General features: G+C 40.2%; 1 protein-coding gene across 3 annotated transcripts in view; it reads right to left on the reverse strand.

Annotated features, from left to right (window-relative positions):
• Nucleotides 1-19,850, reverse strand: part of CDC42BPB (CDC42 binding protein kinase beta) — a 97,924-nt gene that overhangs the window by 58,738 nt on the left and 19,336 nt on the right. For all 3 annotated transcript variants that reach the window (XM_075713133.1, XM_075713132.1, XM_075713131.1), the window contains exon 2: nt 9,685-9,776. In XM_075713133.1, the coding sequence (XP_075569248.1) occupies nt 9,685-9,776 (92 nt within the window). The remainder of the gene's footprint in view (nt 1-9,684; nt 9,777-19,850) is intronic.

The following is a 19,850-nucleotide window of genomic DNA, read 5'->3' on the forward strand; positions in this document are numbered from 1 at the left end:
TCACCGGCTGATTTGACTACTGTCACTGTCACTCGTCATGCTCAAGATTCACGGCAACAGGGACACTGCAATAAAGATAAGTATGTTTCCTCAAGGACCTCAGAAAGCCTAATGAATCCTAGGGGCTACACTTCAACCAACGTAAGACATATTTATGTCAAAAAATGTGTAAGAACTGGGGCTAAAGCATAAGCGAGAGCCAGCTGTGGTAACTACATGCCACAACACCCTATCAGATTTGTATTACTTCTGCCATCCATTTTCTTCCAGTACTTTTTGCCTCAAAGCTCTGTTTCACTTGTATTGCAATAAAATAGAAATGGAATAAATTTTGCTAAAATAACATTTTTAGATTTTGGCAAGAGCTAGTACTTTGCTTCTTGAATTGTTTTACGGAAGTATTTTGCTGCATTTTCGTCTTCAAAAGCCACCTGATACTGACATTTAGGGTGGCAATGTGCAAAGCCAGCCTAGGCCAAGTTCCACCTTTCCTCACGCCCTGATGAAATCTACAGGGTGGGAATGTGAGCCAAATCACCCTCTACAAACATGACAGAACTTCCCACCACTGTACTCTGCCCTTTGAGTGACATGATCAACATCAGTAAGCAGTATTAAGTTACAAATGTTCTTTTATGTAAACGATAAGCATGGCATAAGAAAGTGCAGAAATCATTTAAATGCAAGACTGGATTTCCAGAACGCAATTAAGATAGTTAACAAAAAGACTTTCTACTGGAAAGTTTATAAATTCTTTGATGTTCAACTTCTTGGAAACTATGCTGGCATGAGTTTCAAAGCCAAGATAAAAAAGCCACCTAACACACTATTCATGCTCATGGCACGTTAAACTTCCAGGTAAAACTTATCCTCAAGGACTGGACTTGCAGGGATAAGGTGAAACTCAAATGTAAAAAGTTCTCAGCTGCAACACCACCACTGACATATAGGTGATAATCCTCATGCAATCAGCTCATAACGACAGGTAGTTAAGAAAAAGGCAAACACTGGAATTCATGGACTTCATAGGCAGATACACACCACTAGGGAGGGGTAAACGTTACTACCTTGCAGAAATACAAACTCACTGGAAACTCCACACACAGCCGCACCCCAGAGAAATAAACTACCTGGAGCAGGTGTGAAGGAGGACTACTGAGGTGATCCAGGAACTAAAGAGCCTCTTATACTACCGTGGGAATAGAAAAAGCTCTGATTGTTCAAAAAAAAAAAAAAAAAACCCACCCAAAAGTCAAAAAATGCTACCTGCAAATAAAATTGGAAGGAAGAACATCAGTAATAAGGATGATAAAAGGTAAGAGATCTGCTTAAGCTAATGGGCAATAAAATTACATGGATAAAATCATGTAAAATTACCATGTATTAACCTTTGGCAGGAACTTGGAATGGCTTTAGACATTTGAGCAGAGATTTTTAGACAAGCCTTTCAACCGGGAGAAGAGACAAAATGTCATTTCAGATGTAAACAATTTATCTGTAATGTCTTATTACCAGATTCATAATTGCATATTACAGTCATTTCCCCCAGTTAAAGCTTGTATATGCCACTTTTACTCGACTATTTCTGTCTCATGCTATTGATACCTTGGACACTAGCTACTGAAAAAAACACTGCAGGAACTGCTTTATCCTCCTGATACTCTTGGATATGAAAAGTCTTTGATATATATAGCTCGTTAGTTAACAGTTTTAATACTGCTTCTTTGAGAAAAACTGGTCTGGACTGCTCTATCAGTTTTTTTATGTCTATTTTACATTTAAAACGAGCAACCAGAGTGTCTTTCGGTAGGGTTCATATGCCACGGTGCACATTTCCAAAGCAAAATCATTTTTTTGAACACACGGCGGGGATCTTCATGTCGTGCAAGTAAGAAATCACTTACAAGTGCCAGCCAGAAAGGTTCTGCAAAAGAAGAGTAAGGGCCCCGAATAACACCTAAGCTCTTCCTCAGCAATCGGGGGGATCGCAGAGACAAATGGCTGGTCTCGCAGCGGCACTACAGTGAACCATGTCTCTCCAGCTCCTTGCAACCTGCCTGTCACCATAGTAACTTGGTGCTGCCATACAAACAGACACAGAGCTGGGGAGGACTAAGATAGCAACCAGCTCTTTTGAGGCATTTTCAAAACAAAGCAGCTTCTTTCTTCGTCCATTTCCACAGCAGAAAATAGCTTGCTTTGATATTTTTTTATGAAAAGCAGACTGTGGAAAAGCAAAGCTAATTAAATATTTCTTCTGCATCATATTCTGAACCCTTCGACTCTTTGAATAGCTGGATGAATAGTGTCATACGTTGCATGCAATACGTAGGAATTCTGTTAATCTACAATGCAGGAAGGCACAGTCCCTGCTGGGTACCTAATACTAATCACCAAAGCTTCTGAATAGGTGAGACAGCCTTAATTGCAGTCTGTAGGATCACTGTGCCCCAGGTTAATTTCTAGAAACACATAAAAATGTTACACTCAGTACCATACAGCTGCAATTACAAGGTGGAGAAGGCACCAACAGCTCTGCGTCACATTGTCAAGCATGACAGTCCACGGGATGCTTAGCTTTTGCATATTCACTTTGAGTCTCATTGCACCCTTAGCCAGTGTATCTCTCGGTAGGAACCACATAATTTATCAGAAACCCATGGTACACAGGGCATCAATCTTTTCTCTCAACCATTATTTATTTTCTTCTAGAAACAGATTTTTACGTCTGTTGATTCCAGCTAAGACTCTGACTAAGCATCCTGAGTCAAGGTGACACGTCCTATTACTAAACACTACACAGATCAAGTCTGTACACAGCAGCATTTTTATGAAAAGGTATTTCTAATCCATCCAGAGCAATAATACTTAGGTGGGGCATGTTAAGAGTTTTAGTTATTTTTGTGCTAAGCAAGACCAAGCAGTTCCACCCTTCCGCTGCAACCACAGTTAAGTGTTGCTCATTGAAGAAATCCTCGCTAACAAACAAGGGAAGGAAAACAATTGTTTTAGTCCCATGCTGCCAAATTTCCAGGAGGTGTCAGCCACATTATACAATCCAAGTTCTCAAACAAGGTACATCTTGACACGGTTCTTCCTTCAACAACTGCTTTTCATTGAAATGCGTTAATCTACAGCAGTGTGCCTAAATGGTCCTTTACACAAAATGAGGAAAAGCGATCTTAAAGTCTTACAAGTACACTACTAAGAGGTCAGATGAAGTTTGCAAAGGAGCAAGTGCAAATATTCAGAGCCAGACAGTCCCCATACACAGGATTCTCCTCCTATCCCTCTCCCCATACCGCAGCACTAGTACTCCCAGTTCCCTTGGCATGCAGGAGCAAACACCAAGCACACAGAAAGCACATCTTAGGCTGCCATAAGTTTCTCAGCTAGGCACACTCTCACCAAGCACAGGTTCTCAGGACATTATTTCCTTTCAAATAATGGTCCACAGTGTTTCTAGACAGAAGGAGTACACCGGCACATGCAAAGTTCAAGCCACAGATGGGTTTAGGTTTTTTGTTTTGGTGTGGTTTTTTAAAGGCCTAAAAGCTGGAGGAGTTTTCCATTCTGTGCTCATATTCTTTAAATCTTGTACTAAAGAATGTGTACTTTCACTAGTTAACAAAAAACTTCATAGAATCATAGAATCGTTTAGGTTGGAAAAGACCTTTAAGATCATCCAGTCCAACCATTAACCTACACTACCAAGTCCACACTAAACCAGTCAAGGGTAGACTAGACTAAACCATGTCCCAAAGTGCCACATCTACCTGTTTTTTGAACACTTCCAGGGATGGCGACTCCACCACCTCTCTGGGCAGCCTGTTCCAATGCTTGACCACCCTTTCCGTAAAGAAATTTTTCCTAATTTCCAGTCTAAACCTCCCCTGGCGCAGCTTGAGCCCATTTCCTCTCGTCTTATCGCTAACTACGTGGGAGAAGAGACCAGCACCCACCTCACTACACCCTCCTCTCAGGTAGTTGTAGAGAGCGATAAGGTCTCCCCTCAGCCTCCTCTTCTCCAGACTAAACAACCCCAGTTCCCTCAGCCGCTCCTCATAAGGCCAGTGCTCCAGACCCTTCACCAGCCTTGTTGCCCTTCTCTGAACACGCTGAAGCACCCTATACAACATACTCATTCTCGTCTACAAAGACAGACTTCTACATTAATTTTATTAACAGAAACCAGAATTAAGATTACAGAAAACCATTTTAGTTCTGATTTTATTTCAGGGGGCTTTTTAATTATTATTATTAGTTTTACCTCTCATGGAGGTTGTCCCCCTGCACATGAGCTATCTACCTATATGACCTGCAAAAAAGAAAGACTGTAAGTAACATTAGGGCACTCTCAAAAATGTTCCACCCAGCTGGGTATCCACCCAGGCAAATGCACCCTAGGAGATGGGGAACAAGCCATGAGTAGTTTATCCTTCTTACAGATAGCATTTCAAATTACATGCTATTCTAACTGTCATGCACTCAAAGAAAATGTCAAACTTTTCTTCATAACTATGAAACTTGTGAAAAAATTAAGTTAGGTTCTCAAGCCAGTGACTCCAGGAGTCAGAGCCTTAAATGTTGCTGTAAAGGACATTCAGTTTACCCTGCATGCAAAGTAGCTGGCTTAGTTAATGGGAAAAGAAGGACTGCATGTTTTGGCAGGTGGCTAGAGAAGAAATCTCTAGGTTCTGAGCTAGGCTATTTTTGTCCTAGTATAACAATGAGAACTTTAAGAAACATTTTTCTTCTCTAGCTTTCTCAGATCTCCCATGCTGTAGGAACTTTCACTCAGGTGGTTTTGGATTACCAGTTGGGTTTTGTTCTCATATTGCTGGAAAAAGTGTAAAGAACCAGGCTGAGTTCTGCTGGTTTGAAAAGGAGAAAGAAAGAAAAAGGCACTGACATGCCAGTACAGATATGTACTAGTGATTATATAAACCTGCCTTAAATTAGATACTGATTTTGCAGTTATCTTCACAGGGACAAGCTTACATGTGGTCTCAGTCCTCTCTCCGGTCAAAGACCATGTTTCCTTGGCTCATACGTTGTGTGGCAAAAATTGACCACTGATCCTGACTAATAACTAATACCATGCCTTTATTTTCTTTAAGGTATCTTTCTTCAAAGCTACTGATTTATACAAAAGTTCTTTGGTAAGACTAAAGCCCCTGGCATTCTCCAAAAAGTCCAAAGTACCTAAACTGAGAGGAATGGAATGCAATTTTCATCCTTTTTGAAGTCTGGCTTGTTTAGCTGTTCAGCATGTAATTTAAACTACCGAATAGGAACATGTTTAGTTTAATTATGATTAATTTCTTTATGCATTCTAACAAATATTTTATAGGCATATTTAAAATTTATTTCCAGCAGATAGTTGTGAGTTTGTTTGGTTTTTTTTAAACAAGAACTAATGAATAACCTTATAGCCACTAGAAACCCACCCATCATGTACGTATGTATGTATGAATGCACTGTGGAAAAATTACTTACAGCTCCCCTATTCAGTAAGTGTCACTTTATACAAGTCAGATGCCACAAGTCCCTCTCAAGAAACTAGATTTTATTTTCTTATTATGGAATGCCAACTTTTATATAATTACTATTTTATAATGCCTATAATATTTGACAGTTATAGCAGTGTAGTATACACAAGGGTCAAAGGATTCATTCATAAGCAAAAAGCACAAAATATTCTCTAGCAAGTGGGATTGAAGTATAAAGAACTTAAAATCAGTGATTCCTGCATAATTTAAACTGATCAAAAAGTTTCAAGCTGCTACAACTATAAACTAAAACTTCTATAAATAAAAGATGAACAAGACAAGGTGATATTGACAGATAACTGACACCGCTGACTTTGTGAGCACTCACAGCTCTAACATTAGGATGAAATCAAGATACTTTCTCATTTCACTTCTGTGAAATTTCATTTCCACTGGGGGGGATGGGATGTATGAATTGCTTTAGTTAAGTTTCATGCTTTTCCAAATGAAAGAATATGAAAGACATTGTTGATTCAGGCACTCTGAACACTATTAATATAAATTTACACCCAGAATTTCTCTCTTTTATACACTTTAAGACTCTTGATCCAAAGCTACAGTCATCCTAAACTCCCAGCAAGTATAAACTGAAGTCTCTTGAAGCTCATATAAATATTTCATCTGTTGTTGTACTGAGATTTCCAGTTGGTCAATTCCTTCAGTGGAGAAGAGCATCTTTTTGAAAAAGAATGGAGCAAGTACTATGGAAAACAGCCCTTCCTTAAAGTTATACTGTGTGAAGGCATTCCCAACACTGGCTCCATCTGCAAGTTGCTATAAAGGGTTCCCTTGACCTGAAACCATTTTTGATAGCTATAGCATTCACAAGTCTAGTTTTGAAAAGATCCAGAAATCACTTCTAATCCCACCAAAAGACAAACTGCCAAAACACTAATCTAAAATTCTTTAGGTATCACTGCTCACAGCCACTATAGCAAGTAATTTGGCACAGCAAGACCAGAACAACAGATGAAAGTAGCCTGTGCTGAGCCTTCCCATCTATACTGCACGCAGTTCAGGAGTTTTGCTTCAGACTGTATCTAGCCTGGTCTCCTGGACCAAACATGCTTTGAAGCTGTTAGGAGAGTCAAACCCAGTGAGTGATTCTTATGTACTGCTTGGGGCCAGAAGCACATTTGGTGCACACCTGGAATGGACGTTCTGGTTTAGTTTCCTCCAAAAGAAATCCAGCTCATGCACAGCAAAATCATTCTGCAGTAAGTGGGGGCACTCTCTTCAAAACCATGCCACTGCTTTGAATCAAAACCCTAACGCAGAGATAGACAGTTAGCCTACTACTGTCTTGATTCTCTAGGCCTTTTATCTACTCATAAACCTCTCTGCAGAGACCTCTTTTCTGGACTTAATTTGTAGCTTTCAGCCCTTCCTTAGACTTATCAATTTTTTTTCCCCATTTCTGCTTTTTCTTGCCAAACTCTTTGCAGTAACTTTTCTCTCTAAAAGCCATGTTCAAATAATACACACCAGCTAAAAACACACACTCAAGTGAAAAAACCAACTGATTTTCATGCAGTGTTTCCACTACTCTAAGATAACACTTCCTTTTTTACAACAAATGTTGCAACTCAAGTTCAAAATCCACTAGAAAGTGAACTTCTGTCTTACAGGTCAAGATGTTACTATTTATCTGGGCATTTTACTTAAAATGGTCAAGTTCCTTCAGCGGCTATGCTCATGATGATTACCCGTGAACTACGTTACGTCATCACATCATTAGATGATGGTACAGAAGAAGAGATGTTCTTGAAACACTAATTTCTGTCTTAGGTGTCCACTTTCCTCAAAAGCAGTCTCTGAAGTAGCTTAAAATTATGTGGATATGAAGCTATTACTTCACCCACTACCAAGTGCATATGCACATAGAAACCTCATTGCTTTCTGAACCTAGGCTGAGTAGGGTCCTGGCATTTTTCTAGCTTAGTTTCTGGACTGCCTGTGTGTGGTGGCTTGACCTTGGCTGGATGCCAGGTGCCCACCAAAGCCACTCTATCACTCCACTTCTCAACTAGACAGGGGAGAGAAAAATATAACAAAAAGCTCATGGGTCGAGACAAGGACAGGGAGAGATCACTCACCAATTACCATCACAGGCAAAACAGACTCAAGGTGGGATAAATCAGTTTAATTTATTACCAGTCAAATCAGAGTAGGGTAATGAGAAATAAAACAAAAACTTAAAACACCTTCCCCTCCACCCCTCCCATCTTCCTGGGCTCAACTTCACTCCCCATTTTCTCTACCTCCTGCATTGCAGTCAGTTCCTCACATGTTGTCTCTGCTGCTCCTTCCTCCTCAGGGAAGACACCTCACAGTCTTTCCCTGCTCCACCATGGGGCCCCTCCCATGGGAGACAGTCCTCCACGAACTTCTCCAGCACGAGTCCTTCCCATGGGCTACAGTTCTTCATGAACTGCTTCAGCATGGGTCCCCCACAGGGTCACAAGTCCTGCCACCAAACCTGCTCCAGCCTGGGCTCCTCTCCCCACGGGGCCACAGGTCCTGCCAGGAGCCTGCTCCAGCGTGGGCTTCCCATGGGGTCACAGCCTCCTTTGGGCACATCCCCCTGCTCCGCTGTGGGGTCCTCCCTGGGCTGCAGGTGGATATCTGCTCCACCATGGACCTCCATGGGCTGCAGGGGGACAGCCTGCCTCACCATAGTCTTCATCACAGGTTGCAGGGGAATCTCTGCTCCAGTGCCTGGAGCACCTCCTGCCCCTCCTTCTTCACTGACTTTGGTGTTTGCAGTCGTTTCTCTCACATATTCTCAATCCTCACTCCAGCTGCAGTTGTGCCCCCGTTGGTGGGTTTTTTTCCCCCCCTTTTTAAATATGTCATCCCAGAGGTGCTACCACCATCACTGATGGGCTTGGCCTTGGCCAACGGTGGGTCCATCTTGTAGCCGGCCGGCATTGGCTCTATTGGACATCGGGGAAGCTTCTAGCAGCTTCTCACAGAAGCCACCCCTGTTGCCCCCCTGCTACCAAAACCTTGCCACGCAAACCCAATACACTGTGATACATTTGTCACATGTCCCACAATCAAACCCTATGTGACAGAGTTTGACATGCCCAGGGCACACCATGCTTGGAAGGAAAGCTCTGCACGGCATGCAGTCCTGCTCTCTGTGGAGACAACAGAAGATGAAGATAAGGAAGCCTAGCCTTAGCCACCGGCAGCAGAAGTTGTAACCAAGTGCTAATGTGCTGAAGTGAGCCGCTAATGGCTGTCCCCACATTTGCCTTTAGTGTGGCACTACTTAAAAGAAGCTTCCTGAAAGAAATCTAAGGGTTTTTTTTTTTTTTTTTACTTCTAGAAGTTCCCTAGTTAATAACCTCTTTTGCTGACAGCTATGGCTTTACTTACATGTACTTAAATGCTGAAAGGGTTGTCTTTGAGGTTCTCCAGAAGTCTCAGGTATCCTATGCCTACTGGAGGGGACATGCTCATGAATGCTTTTGCCAGTGGCAAGCCCTATCAGACTGCTGTGACTGATGAGACTTTCATCAAACATATTAAGAAGTAAAGCTTCAGTCCAGGGTCCTGGGACTAGCGAGTCCTCAGAACACAAGGCGTTCCTATCATCCCAGCATGATTCAACTTGCTGTCCAAAAAACAGATTCAGCAGCCTTTGATCTTCAAAGATGACAGGGAACAGCCTTTGAGGCAGCCAAATGCGTCTTTCTATATTACCAGATTGCTACAGAGACAGGCAGATGGGTGGAGCAGCCTCCGCGTTCCTACCATAGAAGCAGCTCAGTTCTGTGTTAAATTATAGCAGCACAGAAGAGTACATACGGCAAGTGGGAGAAGACGTCCCAAATTCAGCTGTGCAGCTGCTAGGTGGGACCACCCTGCTCATACACACATTGAAGAGACACTTGTTTTGCTACACTGAAGTCAGAATGAGCCAGTCACAGAAGTGGCAGAACTGGACACTAAATACCCTGCTTCAAAGGGACCCTTCACTAGTACCTAGCTACATCCCACATTTGGAAGTATTTTAACACATCTGTGTGAATCTTTAGGACAAGTACAGGTCAACTGTGGCAAGAAATCAGATGCACAGGCGATGAAAGTTGCATTATTACAACTGAGAGTAAAAATCTCTTACCTCACCAAATGCACCTCTTCCAATCACTTTTATAATTTCAAAGTCATCTCGATGAAGTTGCATTTCCTTTACCAATTTTGTAAATGGTCTTGCTGTTTAAAGGGGGAAAAAAAAAAATTTGATTATGAAGAGAAATATTGTGAGCCAAAATAATCCATAAACTAGAGGTCAAAAGTACCCATTGCATACCCAGTGCAATAGTAGTTTTTCAACTACTACTAGAACTACAGAAGGAAAAAATATTAATTACACTATTTAATTAACACTTATAGTTTTAAAAAATGTTCAATCCTATGACTGGTTCGGCCTTGCTGCCAGTGAGTAAAAAGCAGATTCCTGCCCCCCCTTTCTTTAGGGTTTTGTGAGTCAGTGAAGGACCATGTGAAAGGCAGAGACCTAATTCATTATTGGTAAACCCTAGAGAAAATCTGTCCTATCCTTCATCCACTAGAATGAATCGCTTTTTAAGCAGAGTTCAGCTTTGCTTTTTATTATTTCACCTAGTACCAGCTAAAGCTTTAACAACCCACTCTCAAGAGATAGCTGTCTCTACTCAGTAGCAATGAAGTAATTTTCTACAAGATCTGTGGCTAATTTGTTTACTTTGAACTATCTTTTCTGTTAAGCAACATTTACCAGATCTCAATTAGACCAAATATTTAAGGGCTGCAGCCTAAAAGATGTCCAGCAATTAACTAACCTAGATTTACTTTATTCTGGTGGTCCAACTAGATTCTAGACATTTCTCAAAATAGCTGGTTGATAAATTCCACTGTACCTGCAGATCCCACCAATTTTCTCCTCTCTAGTTCCCACTCATAATGTTATTTATTTCTAGCATATCACAGGATGAGTATTACTGTTTAGATACAACATTTGTTACAATTCACTACTCTGGTTATGAAGACCAAACCAGTAAGGAAAAACAATGGTGCAAGCTAAACCGCACAAGAGCAAATACGGCATCTACAAAACAGCAGCTTGCGCTTCTAACTAAGTGCAAAAAAGATTGCTGCTCTTCACCTCATCACAAACATTATTGGACTAAAAAGATTGACATTTTTAAACACATGTATTTTTCCCATTTGCAACTGAATAAAACATCACAGAACTACTACTTGTAATTCAGCCCAGACTCCTGTTTTACCTTACCTTACATTATGATTAAGCTAATGAGTTATAAGCCAAACAGAATTCCTACAAGAGGGGTCACTGCCTTGAGGATGTATTTCAGATGCTAACACAAACAAACCAAACCTTACAAACACACAGAAGATACAGAAGTCTGAACTGGGGATTAGGCTTCACTATGAATTCTAACCAAGAAAGCCTGAAAACCTCTCAGCAAAAATTCATATAACAGCAAATAAAATGAAGAAATAGCTGTACTGAAGAAGAGCCATGTTGCTGCTTTGTACTCAGGAGAGATGTTATCGAAAAAGTTTCATCCACAAGTAATACCCCTTTCACTAGATGTTTCTTGTCTATCCAAAGTACAAAATTTAAGAACGAGACTCTACTAGCTTTTCTGCCAGATTCCCCATTTCAGCTGGGCAGAAATGCCTACCACGGTCTCCCCCACCACAAGGCCACTGAGACTATCATCCCCAAACCCCAAATTGTTTCTAACAAACTTACCCAGCAACACCAGCTCAAACCAGTTAGAGACCTATACCAGTCCAATCAGACATCTATACAAGTAAATACCACTGCTGATGGCTGTGATACATATTTCAATTATTTTGCAAGGTTCTCTTGCCTCCTTCCCTTCCTATCAAATCAGGACAGATCGAGGAAACACAACTACAGATAAGAAATAAATGTGAAAGTTCCATTATCAAGTTATGGATCACTACTACAAAATGCAGGTCATTAGTCTAATTTTGCAGGACACCAGCTTCTGTTATTAAAATTCAATGGGAAGGGAAATGAAATCCAGTAACTTTACTTCTGGGGGGATACTAACCCAATAATAATTTTTTTTTTTTTGAAAGAAATAACCAATTTTAGCAATAATTCTAGTCAGTAAACAGAATACCAAAATAATTGGTTTAAGTATTTATAAAAACCCCTGCTGCTGTAAATTGATCACAAGCAACTTTCAAAGCAGGAAGACACAAACCTACATAACTTTAACCTGTCTTATACACTTAACTCCCCCCCCCCCCCTCCCCCCCCATTTCTTAAATTTTTCTTGTTTTGTCAACTGGTGACAAAATATTTTATTATTTTGTCTACAGCTTTGCTTGCTTTGAAGTGTATCAAATTCACCTTGCTAAAATTGAGATTTGGTTTAGAAATGCATCAAGTTGTATTAAAGCAAGTGAATTCAATTAGTTTTCTATTTTAAAAGATAATAAATACTATGTATCAAGGAGAGCATGTACTTAAATTTGAATAAGCAGAAGAAATAGCGTCTGCAGAGAAGGGCATTAATGCTGTCCTTCTAGGAATTGTATCCTTTGAGAAGGAAGGATTAGCAGACCTCATTCTCTTTACCACCATTTCAATTAAAAATACTGCAAGAGTCCTAGGTTGGTCCTGCTTTTTCCATCTCAATTGGTCAACCAAAGTACTACATATTAAAATGAATTAGTTTAATACATGTAAATGAAAAAAGTATTCCCTCCTAAAGGGAAGTTACTATTTTTACAAGCTATTTGTGCACTTAACTAATGTTGGCTTTTAGTATTTGTCAGGTGTTGGTGTTGAGAAACACTGCAACTTCAGTGGTCTCTCTCTTGGAAAGCTAAGCACCAAACACATATATTTGAATGTACAGAAAAATTTTAAATTGGATAGGACTTCCCCTGAAATGGAAAAATTCAAGTCTTTGTCAAGGCATCTAAGATTCCTTAAAAGTAAATAAAATTTGAAAATAAAACCTAATATCCACAGAATCTCATGATCACAGAAACTACAACAGAGGTTATGCAGCAGATCAGAGCTCAGAAGGGGCAACAGACCAGGAATTCATTTAAACTGATATTTGCTTTATTGGCATTTTGGAGTAGAACCCTGTTTACACAAGGATGTGACCTGCTGCTTTTAAGTACTGGATTGTGCAATTTTTACCTTTTAGTAAGTTAAATCAAAAAATATTTTCAATTTGCTTTCCTGCTCCCTCCCAGGAGGTTGCTGTTCCTCAGCCCTCTAATATCCAGATCAGTAGCATACACAGAACTGGCAAAACTGAGTGAGCAGAAACTTGCACCAAAAAGTATCAGAGAGCTGTGTTCGCTGTGCTTGCCAGAATGATGCCCAGTGATATACCCACCACTACATAACTGGTAGAAAGGTCCGGCTTCTCCATTTACATGTCGCTATTTTATAAACAGGGAGCTCAAAGTAAACTGCTCTCCATTTACTGCAATGAATAATTACACTTTACTGATTAGTTTTGATCCTAATATTAAAAGCAGGACTTCTGATTTGGAGTTGACTTAATACTTAATGAAAGTATTTCATCCTGGCAAAGAGAAGCATTAGCAGTACTGGGGTTTTTGCTGGCAGTGATTACTGAATTTTGTTATATATACACTGTTGTCAGGGTAACGTTAGCTGAGAGTAATTGCAAGAGTTTGTTTATTCATGACTGTGAGGCTGTAATCAGAATTTGGGATAGGTGTTCTATCCCAAATACGTGCAATATATTTGTATGCGTCACTGCCTTTTCTCTCAAGCTGGTTTTGCATTATTGTACTTACACCTGTTTGGAAGAAGGGTGTTCTCCATAAGAAAAGAACCAAAGAAAAAAACCAAACCCAACTAATTTTAAGGATCCAAGAAATGTATGCTGTCAAGAATATAATACAAAACGGTAACAGTCGATTTTTTGATCAATGTTCATAACAGGAAGTAAAATGCCAGCATTTATTTCTTCATCGAAAACCAGAGCATGTATGAAAGACATAATTCTCCACCCACAAACAAATTCTATTCCGATCACATTCTCCTCTTCCCCTGATAGATGGGACCAGGATATTTTGTTTGCACAAAAAGAAAACATCAATTTGAATAATTTGAAAACATAATTTGAAGCACAGTTACAGGTAAATAGGTTTGTGATTTAGGTTTGTGAGCTGGTGCATCTGCGCTGCAGTCAATTTGTATTATGGCACCTGATAAAAGATATTTGAAGACTGTTTCAGAACGACTAAAAGCTGCAGGAAATGCCAGTGGAGATGATCTGACATGGCAGATTGGGCACTCTGCGCTGCTACCCCAGGAATGGGCGCACACCAGTCTCTGTCAAGGTCAGAAGTGTATGTCAAATTTCCTCCCATTTCTGAAAGCAAGGTCAGGGAAGGCTGTTAATATTGTCAACATCACCCTCAAAGAATAATAGGGCAACTTTTCCCAAGCTAGAATGTGATTAAAAATGAGAAGTGTTGAGGTATGTTTTGGATTTTTACTTTTCCGTTCAGATTCTGAACCATTCAATTTACGTCAATAATTTACGATCTGGAATCACAAAAGTTAGCACCTTTACATTACAGTGGACAAAAGACTACCTGCTGGGTTTACAGTAACTACTGCTTCAGCGGTGGAGTTACCCAATGGCTCTAATTTGGGGACTCCTGTGTATTTTGTTAGGCAGTGAGAGTTTCCAGAAATTCAGAGTCACAAAAATCACTGAGTCAAAGCTGCCAAATGTTCAAGAACATCTGATGTTTTGTATCATTGGCAGCTTCAAGTTTTAAATAAATGTGACAACTGCAAGAAAAGAATACACAGACTTACAGGTCTCTATCAACAATTCAGGTTGAAAGGGACCTCAGGAGGTCACTAGTCCAACCTCCTGCTCAAATCACAGTCAATATTGATTTCAGACCACATTGCTCAGGTCTCAAAAACTTCCAAGGATGGAGACTCCATGGCCTCTCTGGGCAACGTATTCATATACTGGACTGCCTTGCACTAGATAGTTTCACAGTTCAGAACTGATCTTGTAAGTTATTTGGGGTTTAAGTCATTACATAACATGCTGATAACATCCAGGTAGATCTCCCCAGAAGGTATGTCCAAACTGTCCGGTCATACAGAAATTCATCTGCCACCACGCTCCCTTTATCTACTCATCCCCTTTACAAAACATTGTGGTAGGAAACTATGCGAATTGCAAAATGTTAATGTCAGGGAAACAACAAAATGACGCAGATAATTGTCTGTGGAGCCATACTCCCACCAGGCAGATCCAATATTTTATTGAAGATGTTTTCTTTGGAGGAAGAACATGAAAGAGCAGCAAGATTTACCATTTCCCTCAACCATCCCTCTTAACTTACATTCTAGAAATCAAGTAACTTGTTTGCCCTTTGTGCACCCTTTTCAAAGAAACAGCATTCCTGTGATATTGCTACTAAAACAGTAGGCTGACAGGTTTAACAAGTTAGTGCTTGTATACATGTCTTGGGAGATACCCACACCCAGGTAGCCCCAACCTGCTTACTAGGGTGATAAATACCTGTTACAACCCACACTTGAGTTTTAAAGAAGTACAATCCTCTTGCTACCTGATTGTTGAAATTTTCCTTGTATTTTAGAAATGTAAATTTTTCCATCCTTTGTTAACTCTAGTCTTAATTTTTCCAATTATAGATCCTTGCCTCCCTTTTCCTGTGCTGGCCTGTTTCCTCTTACCGTCCACCCTTCTGAATGCTTTCTCTCAGGCTGGTTTCCTAAGGAAATAAGGTATGTGTGATCACACTGTTTGGCACTCTGTGTCCGTTCCTCCCGCCTGGTACCTTTTGATCTCAGTGAAGACCCTTAACATCCCCCTTACCAAATTTCACTGAAGTTGTCCAAAGATACCAAGTTGCTACAAGTTTTATAAAAAAAATGGCAGCGAATAGGAAAGACACCCACAGTATCATTTCCACTAAGGGAAAGGCTGCAGCAGGAATACAGCAATCACCTGCTTTAGCTGGGCAACCAGCGGATGCTAAGGTGCAAAGCAGACATACCTTGCTGTCCCTAGTCATGGAGGCACAGTAGAGAGGTACTGACACACAAGAGGGAAGAAAGGGCAGGCAGAACAGTGAGAAGAGCAGGGCGTTATTCAACTGAGCCTAGTAAAGGACGTAGATCCCAATTCTACAGGAAGCCAAACTTCACCACAGTTCTGCTGTTTACAAGCAAAAGCACCTTCTGTGCTCTCTGACACATTTTCTGCTGGGCCTTTAGCTTCTGCCATGCCCTCCCTCCTGTTTTTGTAACATACATACACACACTTCACTTACCCTGTCTGCCTCTTGCTCAATGATCTGATTCTTCATCATTCATCAACATCCATTAGACAAATTCAGTGGTGCAAGACTTGGGTTATCATTACAATGACACAAGCTCCACTGGGTTAAAAACCTGAGAAGCACAACCTGGTTACCTCTTGCAAAGTGCTTACAGCCCTTGCAGAACAGCCTCTTGACACAGGACACTGCTTCACGCACTGTCAGAGTCCCCTTTATCCCCCGAGCAAGGCCATCCAGTTTTATAGTGCCTTGCTAGCCAATACTTCCTAATTTTAAGATGTTCTCTTCCAACAGTATTTATCTGAACTGAAATGCCAGCAGAAACAGACACTACTACAACACCAAGAAAGTCTGAATCTTCTTGAGGCTGATTGTCAGCATTTTTCAAGAGAGTAAGTGGTAACTCTATTGTTAAATTAAATATTGTATTGTGATACTTAATCTGGTATACAAATGTTTAAAAAAAAACCTCCTCAAACTTTTCTGAAGAAGTAGCACACAAAGATATCCATTTGCAGCCACGATTATGGATTTTGCTTTGTTTTATGAAAGCCTTCTGACATACGTAAAGTAAGAGTGCCTGACCACTTTCAATCAGATACCTTGCTGGCACTTAACAGAACTATGAGTTTGGACAAGATTTAGATTAGATAATTACATGAAAAATCCTCAAAGGTTTAAAAGGATAAAACCTTCATTACTTTTAGGCCTAAACCAAGACCAAGTGCTCATAGCTTCTGCATTTTGCTAAACAAGCAGCTTTATCAGTTAAAGAAGAACCGATCCTGGCATTTAGAATTTGTATACTAGTTTGCGATAAGTGCATGAAAAATTTATCACCATGCTAAAGGGTAATGGCATTGGGAAATGTTTTGAAGAAAAATACTGAGTAGTAGTTCTGGTGCTGATCCTATTAGCATCACTAAATTTGCCAGCAGAAGAGCAAGGCATTTACCTTGAAACATCATCTGTGTTCACTGTTATTCTTTTTGTGTGGCAAGCCCCGAAAGCAAGTACCACATAGAAAAGACTTGACCCGCAGCAATATGCTACCATTTGCCAGCTTGTTGATGAATGTTACCACAAACACTAAATAGCTGGCTATCTGCCTGACTAGCCCATTCACTGCTTTTCGTGCTTACAATCGAAGGACACCAAAGATAATTCTGAAGATTTGTACAGACAAGTACTGAGAAACACACAGATGGTTCCGAGTAGTCCAAGCGACAAAATGCGTTGCCAATTTAACTCCTGTCAAAGCCACCATGCTTCTCTGAGAACCAGACAGCTACAGAGTTCTAGCAGGTGACAGGAAGTAAGTGTTGACTTACATATCCAAGAACAAAGACCAAATGACTATTTGCTGTACTCATATATATATACACACAAAAGACAGTAGTTTACCTATGGAAAAATAATGGTCAGGTAAAATAAAAACCACACACCAATCAGACCTAAAGGTAATGGCATAGGCTAATGCTACAATGGATGCAAGTACAAGGGAGAGGAAGCTTATATCCAAGATCTAACAGAGGAGGAAGCTCACTGCCCAATTTCTCATCTTCGTGTTGTGTTACTGTCATGGAATGATCCATAATTTAGAAAGTACAATTTGGTATCTAGAACCAATTCAGATATGGTTTTTTGGTTGGGTTTTTTTGATACTGAAGTTGACCTTGGAAGATGGAACTGTTAGTACTAAGACTGAAGAAAAATATGACTGTGAATAGCATTTAGTTTGGGAAACCCAGAAGTGACTTACCATCCACACAAGCTTGGTGCAGCTTCACAATACTTAACACTTTAGCATACAGCTATTAGGACACAGACAGACTTTTTTAAGCAAGATGACACTTCTGAACAAGAAAGCCTGCACCTTTATGAGTGCTAATCAGGCCATTTAAAAAACACTTGAGCAGCAGCTTAAGTTCTAGCCCAACTCTCATGGGAGAATTAAGAAAGCTAGAGAAACTATGTTCCTGACTGCAGTTTGCAGTCCAGTTTTTCATACCTCCTTCCAACTTGTTACGTTTGTTTGCGAGAGGGAAAGCTGCCATGCCTCTCTAACCTTTCCTTAAGGTTACCAGCTCTTTCAGCAGACTATGCTCCATCCACGGATTCCCTGGTGGTCTATCAGCCTCTTCAGCCTTAGAGACTTCCTGACTAATCTATTGTGCAGAAGCCCAATAATGTCTGCAAGTCATCACTTTCTGAAGAGACTGGAATACCAGATTTTGCTTCTACTTGAATTTCATAAGGTTTTCAAAGGTGGTACTTTCCTACCACTTAAGCCTTGCTAAAAAAATGCAAAGAAAAGATTACTATTCCACAATAAAGAATCTTTTCTACTCTTACCCAATGCCTTCCTAAGTTTCATCTTCGGTCCTTTTATTTTCCTCAATATGATCATACCCAGCCCAGAAGACACATGCACATCAAGTCATATACAGGTGCTCTGAATTTCAGATTTTCTCTGGGACTGTCTGACATCCCAGACATTTGAGAGAACTGAATGGGGAGCTACGTGACCACTTTAATCCAGGAAATCCATTCTGCTGCTGAAAGAGTCCCTCCTTGTTCCTTCCCACCACGCTCCACTCTATTGTCTGGATCATCGTTAACATTCACGTGGTATGTCAAACCAGGAAACATTTCCAGGTGAAAGCTAACTTGTCTATCCCATCTCCTCCCACCAAACCATTCGCCCAATATGACTCACATACAGCTGCCCAAGGCAGGCAGCAGGATAAGGCTAGAGAAGGGCAGAATAGCCTTTTTTCGAACTGATGTGGATCTGCCTTGGACTGCAGTGAACATGGAAGAGCTACTCAAGAGTCTGCTTCTAGCCAACCTACAGCACATTAGCACAGGACCTTCCAAGATACATGTCAAAACATTGTAGAGAAATGGATGGCAACAAACACGACAGAATACAATCTCTGTTTAATATGGCTTTATTTGTACCCAATTTTTTCTGTACTCCTAGTCCAGGGCCAGATTTTGCAGGTGTTGTAGAGGCCATTTAAGCCACAGAAAATGGCAATCACATATTGAAGCACGTCAGTAATGGAAAAACTGTTTCAGGCTTCTACATGAATCACTAGTTCCAAATAGTAAAATTTCAATGATTCTTTCATTCCATAACAAAGCTGTAAATACTGCTAAAATCTACTTATTTTACTGTATGATGAATAATCTAAAAAGCAGAGTTAATAATTTTTTGTAGAATAGTTTGAGAATTATGACTGCTCAGAAAAACCCTTTGATATTGTCACTTATTTTTCAGATAGTTTCAAACTAGAGATTAAGAAAATCTCAAATTTGAGCTCATCCAAATTTCAATAGCAACATATGAATGAATCTAAATTTCAGACCCAGCACCTCTTGCACACCCTAATAAAACAATTGCAATCTCATGACCACACCATGCTGATATTAGCTTACATGCATTACATTAAGAAGCCACCACTTACAAAGTATGAGCAAAGTCCTACTTTTCTGACTGCATGCTTTATTTCATCTTAAAAGTAAAACTTAGCAAGACAAGCAGCACAACTGTCTTATCAATTATTTACAGTAAACGCACATCTTTTGTTTTCTACAGATACATGCAAGATGTTCTCTCAAGTTACTGAAAACTTAATACACGCATTATGTAACAGAACAATTCATACTTTACTTGGTGCAATATTTACCATGTGCCACCTCCTTTATTTGAAAGGTTAGAGGTTTCTATTAATAAGCTCTTCTTGACAAAGCACCCTACACAAATGTACTTACGGTGATGAGAATTCCACCTTATGAGGTATAAGCACAAAAGTCTCTGCATATAAATTTAGAGTGGAGTAAAGATGTAGTTCAATGACACAACTGAAGTGGGTCACTGTGACCAGAAGGGCAGTTTCACAGATCTCT

Source organism: Pelecanus crispus, chromosome 6 (genome assembly GCF_030463565.1).
Source record: "Pelecanus crispus isolate bPelCri1 chromosome 6, bPelCri1.pri, whole genome shotgun sequence".
Classification (NCBI taxonomy): Eukaryota; Metazoa; Chordata; class Aves; order Pelecaniformes; family Pelecanidae; genus Pelecanus; species Pelecanus crispus.